Below are 9,891 nucleotides of genomic sequence, written 5' to 3'. Positions count from 1 at the left end.
GGAGAAATTGTTGTCGGGTGGCCTTGTTCTTGTGCATGGGGCCATGTTTCTCGTTTCCCTTATCATCCTTTACCACCATGAGTGTGTTTTATTCCTGCAAATTAAAACTAATAGATTAAACTAAACTAAAGATAGTTCCGCGGAATGCCTCCGTGGTGCGCCACGTTTATAAGGGTCCTTGGCTAGACCCAAGGTGAGGTTATATATTTTCTAAGTGGGATGTTTTGCATCCCATGTTGCACCGTCGGAGAGCAGCATCCAAACTCGAATCAATAACCTTCATGTAGTTGACCGGGTCATCGTCCTCTATTCTCTTCCCAACCCCGAATTTTACTTCATCATCCCCGTACCTTAAGGTGAGCGTTCCGTCATTCATGTCTACCACTGCCTGTGCGGTGGCGAGAAATGGTCTCCCTAGTATGAGGGGGACTTCGGTGTCTTCTTCCATATCGAGTATGACAAAGTCGGCCGGGTAGACATATTTGTTTACTTTGACTAGGAGATTTTCGATGACACCTTGCGGGAATTTGACGGATCGATCAGCAAGTTGTATGCTTATTTTTGTAGGACTCGTTGTTCCTAGGCTGAGTCTTTTGAACATTGATGAGGGCATGAGGTTAATGCTAGCCCCAAGGTCGGCTAGTGCATTACGAACGGGGGAGTCCCTGATCGAGCAAGGAATCGTGAAGCTTCCGGGATCGATTTTCTTTTGGGGGAGTTAGTTGAGTACGAGGGCAGAGCATTCTTCGCCTAAGTTAACTAATTGCAAAGTTTCAATTTTCCTTTTATGAGTGAGGAAGTCCCTCATGAACTTAGAGTATTTGGGCATTTGGGTTAGGACATCAACAAAAGGAATGTTGACATGCAATTGTTTTAGTAGACTTTCGAATTTTGCGAATTGCTCATTGGTCTTTTGACGGATTAACCTACCGGGGTACGGAACCCGAGGAGCCTTGGTAGGCTCTGGTGATGGAGGGGAACCCTTCTCTTGTAGAGGCGGCGGTATAGTCTCCTCGGTAGGCTGTGGCACTTCCGTAGGACCCACGGTGCGGTTTCGTAATGTGATGAGATGAACTTGCGCTTTTGGGTTTGTTTCGGTATTGCTTGGTAATGCGCCTTGTGGTCTGTCGGAAAAATTTTGGGCTAGTTGACTTATTTGTTTTTCTATGTTTTGAATACTAGCTTGTTGATTTCTAAAATTTGATTCTAATTGTAGAAACCTTTCCGAGTTTTTCTTTTCAGTGTCGGAGATGAGGCGAGATATAGTATCTTCAAGCCTTTCTCGTCCACCTTGTTGTTGAGGGAAATTTTGTGACTCATTTCTTGGTTGTTGAAAGTTTGTTCGTTGGTTTTGTTGGTTACTACTATTGTCGGGTTCTCTCCAACCAAGGTTAGGGTGATTTCGCCATCCTTGGTTGTAGGTGCCCGTTGGAGGACCCGACGGCCTAGGTCTATTATCAATGTAGCTTACCGACTCTTGTTGATCGTCTGTTTCTTTCATACAACTCCAATTTTCATGTGGCCCACCACACCCTTCACAAGCCATAACCGAGATTGTTTTTGTCATTTCCAATTTTTTTTTATTTTTGAAGAAAGGGCCTCGATTTGGGCTTGTAAAGAAGTGCTTTCATCAACCTTATGGGCGCCCGGGGCAATAGATTTATTGCCTCGGGGAGTGTGCCACTGAAAATTGGTTTGAGCAATTTCCTCAATTTGATTATATATTTCATGCGGGCGGCGATTACCTAAAAGTCCCCCGGAGCTAGAGTCAAGTGTCTGCCTTGTGTGTGGCAACAACCCATTATAGAAAGTGGATACTTGTTGCCATATCGCAAGGCCGTGATGTGGACACTTTTGCAATAGCTCCTTGAACCTTTCCCAAGTTTCATATAAGGATTCCCCGTCCTCTTGTGAATATGTATTAATCTCAGTCATTAGTTTAGCCGTTTTAGCGGGAGGGAAATACTTATATAGAAATTTTTGGGCTAGTTCATCCCAGGTGTTTACCGATCCAGCTGGGATGGCATTAAGCCAAGCTTTTGCTCGGTCTTTTAGTGAAAAAGGAAACATTCGGAGGCGGATGGCGTCATTTGATGCTCCATTGATCCGAAAAGTATAACATATTTCTAAAAAAATAGTAATATGTAGATGGGGATCCTCGTCCGCAAGCCCATGAAAGGTTGCGGAGTTTTGAAGCATCTGTATCAAATGCGGCCGAAGTTCAAAGTTGTTGGCTTCAACATTCGGTGCGTTGATAGCGGCGCCGAGATTACCTACAGTGGGCCGTAGATAATCCATGAGGGTACGTTGGTCCGCCATTGGAAGTGGATTTACCGAAACCTTCTCATGGTTTTTGGCTTTTAGTCTTTTTCTGAGAAAGCGTTCGGGTTCTTCTAGAGGTTCTTTTATGTCCTTATTAGAACTGGAGCTCATACACTACGTAGGGGTGGCGTCTGGTTCCAAGTCCTGCAATAAAAACAAAAAAGAATGCTGGTCAGAAGATTCACCACGGCCCCGTGCTCAGTGAACACGGCTCGTGGTCGGAGTTACAGTGATTGTTTTCCAGATCCCAGTTACTGGAGAGTTGGACACGGCCCTGTGTTGCACCGACACGGCCCTGTGGTCAGCCATCTGTAACTTGGAAAACTAAAAACTGCCAGTAACAACGCTGGGCACGGCCCGTGTCCGACCAGGCACGGCCCGTGCTGAGCTCTGCAGAAGCTGAAAAACTAAGAAAATCCAAAAAAATTATAAAGAAAAATAAAAAATATGATTAGGCCGTTGATTCCTAACTTTCTTAAAATCCTTGTGTCCCCGGCAGCGGCGCCAAAAACTTGATGCGTGCAAGTGTGTATATGTTTTAAATGTATATTTTAAGACCTTTTTACACTTTTAGCCAAGTTTTAAATATATAAAACACGATATTTACTAACACTAAACACACATATGGGCAAGTGCACCCATCGTGGACGTAGTATAGTGTTGGTAAGATACCGAGGTCGTCCAAGGACACAACAGCTTTTAGTACCGGTTTATCCTCAACGTCTAACCAAATCAAAATGTTAGAAAAAGATTTTTTTTAAGAAAATAAAACTAACTAAATGCTGAAAAATAAAAATAAAAACACATAGACAAGATGAATCACTTGGATCCGACTCGTGTATTAGTATAACCTTTGATTATTTTCGCACTTTTGCACTTGTTTAAGAGATTATATTAGTTATTGTAGTAGGCCCCTCTTTTGAAGGCGACGTTACCCTCAACCCAGTAGTTTGAGTCAGCAGGGATACAATCCTAAAGGGTTGGATTATTGAAAGATAATGAATTAAGTTATTAATGCAAATTATGGTAGGCCCCTCTTTTGGAGGTGACGTTACCCTCGACTAAGTAGTCTGAGTCAGCAGGGATACAGTCCTAAATAGCCGGGTTATAGTATTAATAGTAGTTAACTTATGAGGGGGTCAAAGAGTTTGGATCCCCGCCATCCAATACCTTTGGGTATTGAAGGAGATCCTACTAAATTTGACCCAGGTCCCTTGCAGGACCTCTAAACGCTGAACAAGGGCAAGACCCTTACCAAACCGTTCCCTTAACCCCCGACCAGGTAGCCAACATACCTCCATATAGACCTTGGAGATATGAATGGTGAAAATCTTTTATTTTATATAGACAGTAAAATAATGTCAAGACACGACGGACAAACGATAAGGAAGAATCACCTTCAACATAACCAACTAGTTATTAAAGTCATTAATACAAAACCAAATAAAAAGTGCAAAAGATTAAAAATAAAAAGTATTATACTAAACACTTGTCTTGACCAAGTGATGTAAGAAACTTAGGCAAACATGGCCTTGATTGTCAAGAACTCTTACGATCAATCTTGGATCCCGAGACGACTCACACACTCTATGATGGATAATGGATGATGGTGGTGGATGATGGTGTTGTGATGGTGGTGGATGGTGGATAAAGTGTGAGAGAGGTGGTGTGCCAAGGGATGAGTTGCAATGAAGCCAAGCACTCCTATTTATAGGCTGAACAGAAGCCTGGGCACAACCCCGTGTCCGCTGGGCATGGCCCCGTGCCTGTGTGACAATCTCTCTCCTCATTATATGTAATTCGCAATTACAATTAATACGCCTGCAGTACTTACGCCACGCCCCCGTGTTCACTGGGCATGGCCCCGTGGTGGGCAATAGAAGCTTCTATAGGTTTGTCTTTATCTGCTGCTTCTTGGGCACGGCCCCGTGCTGGCTGAGCACGGGGCGTGTTCAGTCTTCTGCCTTCTCTGTTTTGCTTGGGAGGATGCTGTCGAGGGGTCGGGCAATCCACTTATGTTCCTTTTCTTGTATTTATGTTAGATTTAGCTGCCTTTTTGCTTCTTTTGTTAATTTGAGCTCATTTAATCCTGAAAATACAAAAGGAAGACAAAAACACTCTTTTTCCAACATTAGTACTTAAAAAGGGTTAGTTTTATGCCTCATTTGATGTAATTTATATGTTGCATTTTACACACATCAGGTACCCCCGCTATGTTCAGAGCGTAGGGCCTCGTGTTGTGCTATCGCTTGTGAAATCCGTTCTTGTAACTCAGCCTCTGTCGTAGGCAATCGAGTTTCTCTTTGCGAAGGTATCTTCTATAAGAAGATTGCGTCGGTCATGTCATAATAAGTATAGTAAGTACATGACATGTACATGTAATAGTTTTATCAACGTAAGTAAACACATAACATTTCAACCATAACACAAACAAGTAATTCAACAATGTATATAATGAGAATGTTGCGATTGAGCTTTCATATATCGATGACCACAATTACAGTTTTACATGTTCTACAATGTACCATTCATCAAAAGGGACTATAGGGTCACATCACCCTTGTCCAAATCGCCTATCAAACTACAACAGTCATAAAATCAAAAGTGGTCTTCAAAAGGCTGTGCAATCTGGGCTCAATAGCGACACTCTCACCAAAAGTAAGAGACCTGCATAAAACCAAAAACATGCTATGCTGATTGGGGAGGAGGAGGAGGTGGAGGAACGAAAAGCAAACTGCGCACGTGCGCTAACTCCTCCTCAAGAGCATGAATGATACGCAACAGATAACTAATCTGCTGCTCCATGGTAAGGAATCGAACGTCAAAATCTGGGTAGGGAAGAAGAGGAGTGGGTGGAGTCGCGAAAGGTGACTGACATGCACAAGGCGGAGGACGTTGAATCCTCTCAAGATCCATGACTCTACGACACAACATCTCCTTCTGAAGCTGCAAAGACAGGAGTAAATCATCCCTCGTGTAACCAGTGTAATGTGAAGGATGGTATGGATCGGAAACTGGCATAGTGTTGGGCGGAAACCATATGAGTGGCTCGCCTGACGGTGCAGAAGTGAAAGGAGCAGTATGTGTAAACTGTGGCACGAAGGGAAAAGCTGCTGGCACAGGTGGAACATGGCCAGGCTGCTGGCTAGACGGTCCTTCCCGTGGACAGGGTGTAGGGATATCCTATAAGAATGTGATCGGCAGATCAGTGCGGTGTATATCAGATACATGTGGGTGAAACGGGACAACGTCAACAGGTGCTTGTGTAGGTGTAGGTGGGGGAATAATAGGCTCAACAAAAGGAGGCAAGTCATCATCGTCCTCTATCCACCCATTGCGGGTGAATGCGTAACGGGGATCTATCTGATCAGCAAAAGGAGCATGGTCAGCGGCTGCAGGGATCGGATCGGGTACAAGGGGTGCAACAACAGGTAACCCAATAGGTACAGGGTCATGCTCAGGCAGAGGATTGTGAGCAGGTATAGGCTCGGGTGCAAGCATAGGCTCAGGGTCGGCTGGTGCCAGCTCAAGATCAGCGGGTATATCAAAAAGCTGATCGTCGGGAACGAAGTCAATCTCATGCTCAGGATCAATGTCAGGATCAAACTATTCATCAAACTCGAAGTCCTGTGGAGGAACAGGTGTGGCAGACATAGCTGTGTCAGAATCGGAATCAGTGGGATAACGCTGCAATCCTAGTGCGTGCAAAGTAGTAGATGACACCGACTCGAATGAATCAGGACTAGAATGATCAGATGAAATCTCAATGATCAGAATCTCAATAAGCGGAACACCAATGACATCATCGACTAGAGCTCCATCACCCTGGGCCTCCTCAGGCGGAACCCTCAATAAAAAGATCGATATCGTCATCAGACATGGCATCAAAAGGCAGATCTTCGAAAGGAAAAGCCGCAAGAGGAAGACGGGTGAGGATCGGGACCACGGCCTGCTCATCGTCGGGATGTCCGAGGATGATAAGATCAGGAATAGGATGGATCCTCGTCAAGTGGACCATCAGAATGCGGTATGTCGCCAAAGTCGGGTAAAGCAAACGGCTGGAAATCATTGCCATCGCTACTCTCAGTGTCAGAGGTTAAAATCTCAGGGTCCGGGACAATCTCATCGTCTGAAACTATGGCCATAGGGTCTACAGTATCTGACAGCTCACTCTCAGATGAGGACATGGTGTCTGTAATCAAAACAACCACAACATATGCACATATATCAACAATCATCAAATAAGCACGTAAGCAGTAACAATGTAAGCATGTATTCATCCTAGTCTTCCCAGACTATCCTACCCAGCCTCTCAGACTAAACTACCTAGCCTCTCAGACTAAACCTCCCTAGTTTCTCAAACTGAACTACCCAGCCTCTCAGACTGAACCATAAACATAACCTTGAAATGTGTTTTATGCCTTTTGTTTGTAAAAATGTTTGTTCCCTGGATCTGGACGTTTTGTGTATGCAATGTAAACATGTTTGAAAACATTTTCGTGAGAGCCCTAATGATCGTAGTCTAGACTCGAGAAAGAATCCTAGTTCGCTACGATCGAAGCTCTGATACCAAGCTGTCACACCCTGACTTTTGCGGAAGCGTGATTATTGGTGTGACTTTCTTAATACCATAGCATTCAATCATAACAACGCCATATGATAAAACCATAAGATGTTCATCCATAAATTAAGTTTGAAAAATAGCACAACATAATTGTTTGAAACATCGATGCCAAATTCAAATTACAAACCACAACAAGTTTAAATGAGTTCACTAAGACTCGACAAAAGACCTTAGATAAAACCGGGTTTAGAACCATGTATCTCGTCCAGGATTAAGATACATCTCCTAAACCCTACTGACTTGGATGGCATCCTTTATTCATGACGCAGCTTGAAAACATGCAAACACCTCCCAGATCCACTTAGTTCCCTGAAATACATGTAATTTGAAAAACATCAACAAAAGTTGAGCGAGTTCATGTGTTTGTGTATGAATAAACCTTTAAAGTATGCTTGTATGTATGTATATCCCTGGTATGAAGCAATAAGGAAAAACAGATCACCAATGGTTTGCAAGGCCAATGGCATGTGTGAAATGGTACAGGAAAACTCAAACCTAGCGGAATTTTGCCGCGACATTAGTATTTGGACATAGTCGCCACATGGGCCACCCTTGTCCTCATGGGTGTGGGCTCGCTACACCCAAATAGATCTATCACTCATTTCCCTCGGTCCTACGACGAGAATTAATGGCCTTAAGTGTTGTACCCACCTTTCACATGATCAAGTAGTAACCCTCCTTAGCTAACCATACCATGTATAAAATGTTTGTAAACAACTGTAACATGTATTTCACCCCCGAAGTTATAAAACTGAAAACAGTTAAAAGAAAAGGGGGACATGAACTCACAGTTTTGTGTCTTCGGTACTTGTAACTCAAATCTCTTCAGCAAACACGACTCCCTATAATGTACTAGGGTCTATTAGACGAACGGGCCGTGCCTTGCCTTGCCTTAGTATTTACGTTTTTTAGTTACGTTTCTTTTATGTCTTCAATATTATTCCAAGTTATAATTACTTGTTAAAATAATAATTATTTTAACTTTAAATTATATTTAATTTTGGAATAATTGTTAAACAATATTTCTGTAACAATACTTCTCAAGTATTTCCTTCCCAAGGATGGGGGTATCATATACATGTATCTTCGTATTCTTGTATTTGTTAAGTATACTTATACTTAATTTTTAACTGATTATTCCGGAATAAATGTCCAAATTAAAGTATTTTCAAGTCTAAATTTAGAAAATACATGTAAACCTTCTTTTATCCCAACAATAATGTATTTCAAGAAAATATATATTTTTCCCAAAAATCATATATCATCTAAATGCTCTAGGAAAATATACTTTTACTTCTTAAAAATAGTATATTTTCTCCTTGTCGAATATATGATATACTTTGTAATAATAATAAAAATCAAATTTTCATTTCTTTCGTATCCAAAATAATATTTACCAAAAATATGCTCATAATGTATTTTCCGGAATATTTGTATGTTACGTTCTATCGTTCGGTTCCACAATATTATGTGTGTAACTTATATATTTATTCCTTACGATTTTTGGTATTACTTTGGATTGTAATTTCTTGGTATATTGTACAGTTTTATTATTTTAACCCTAAAATAATATAACTACTACACAAAGCATACAAATATTCACACACATCATGTCATTAATGTAAATATATATTCTAAATACATATTTATCCGTTTTTATTTATAAAAACCAACCTCCAATATTTGTGTTTTTGTAACAAAATTTGTGGCAAGGTTTATATTGAAAACTCATGATCAAAATGCACTTGTAAATATTGGTTTGAAAATATATTTTTAGAAAATTTTGCCATAGTTTCCCCTAAAAATGGAGGTATCCATGCTATCAAAGCATATCATTTTCTTTTTAAAATCATCACAAACAATCAACCATCAACCCTAAACAATCTACACATACCAAGTGCCAAAACAATGCTATTATGTATAACAACATGAACTTGAACTTTCATAAAAACTTTTAGTAACTTGGTAGTGTGTTTAGTAGGTTTAGTTACCCTTCAAAATGTATTTACTTCTGTATAAACTTCATTCATGAAAGATTTAGGTGTTTACAACTTGTAAACATGTTTTACAAAAACATTTCTTTATGAAATCTCCTTGCTTCACACGTGTTTCTACACTTGTTTTATCATCAAAAATAGTATTTGTTTATGTAAAAACCAAATCTTTGTAAATCTTGTTATTTAACTTGATTTCTTTGGAAAACTATTTTTGAAATCATCCAAATTTATGTCTAGTAAACATGTCACATGCTTCATTATTCATAAAATCATTCTCATACTTCAAGTTCATGAAAGACATAAAGTATGATGATCTTGGTCTTTCACAAGATCATCACCTTAACTTACTAGATCATGTGTTTAATCATAATCTAGTAGGTTTCTTATGATGTCTAACATCATCAATACAAATCATGAATCATCAAGAAGCAAATCAACACTTAGTCAACATGTTCATATGTTAATAAGCTTATGTTAAAGTTTCATGATTATGTTCTTTAGTGTTCTACAAGATTAACAATGTTCATCATCTTTTAACCATCAAAATATGAAGTAACAAGAGATCATAAGGGTCTTACTACTAGCTCTATGGCTAGGGATGAACACAAGAAGTTGAAGATGATAAATGTGTTGGATAAAAGCAAATGGGAAAGGTCCTTCAATCTCCAAGAGCTCCAAACTTCCTTAGACACCTTCTTGCACCTTAGGATGAACTTGGAATGTATGGAAGTGAGTTGAAGATGGTGGTGTTGTGGTGGGTTATGTTCGGCCGAGAGGGGGAAGGGAGGAAGGAAGAAGAGTGGTGTGTGTTAATGTGTGAGAGATAATGAACATTAGATCTTCCATCCAATACTTATACACATGTTTAAGTGTTTATCCTATGGTTAATGTGTCCCCCAAAGTACTAATCAAGATCTCTAACAAAATCAAAGGAGATTTAGTGTGATC

At 40.5% G+C, this 9,891-nt stretch overlaps 1 protein-coding gene and 1 non-coding gene across 2 annotated transcripts; one reads left to right on the top strand and one right to left on the bottom strand.

The window, feature by feature from the left end:
• Positions 1-1,834: 1,834 nt before the first annotated feature.
• LOC118481353 lies at positions 1,835-1,941 on the top strand. The gene has a single exon (XR_004865560.1). It is a non-coding gene; the product is annotated as a small nucleolar RNA R71 (small nucleolar RNA).
• Positions 1,942-5,010: 3,069 nt separating this feature from the next.
• LOC110870153 (resuscitation-promoting factor RpfA-like) lies at positions 5,011-5,823 on the bottom strand. Its single transcript, XM_022119355.1, has 2 exons — positions 5,551-5,823; positions 5,011-5,505 (listed from the first exon to the last, which is right to left on the bottom strand). Exons 1-2 carry the CDS (start codon positions 5,821-5,823, stop codon positions 5,011-5,013), a joined length of 768 nt encoding a protein of 255 aa, XP_021975047.1.
• Positions 5,824-9,891: the final 4,068 nt, after the last annotated feature.

Source organism: Helianthus annuus, chromosome 8 (assembly GCF_002127325.2).
Source record: "Helianthus annuus cultivar XRQ/B chromosome 8, HanXRQr2.0-SUNRISE, whole genome shotgun sequence".
NCBI lineage: Eukaryota > Viridiplantae > Streptophyta > Magnoliopsida > Asterales > Asteraceae > Helianthus > Helianthus annuus.
Note: the sequence above shows the minus strand (reverse complement) of the source record. Positions and strands in the feature narration are given on the sequence as shown.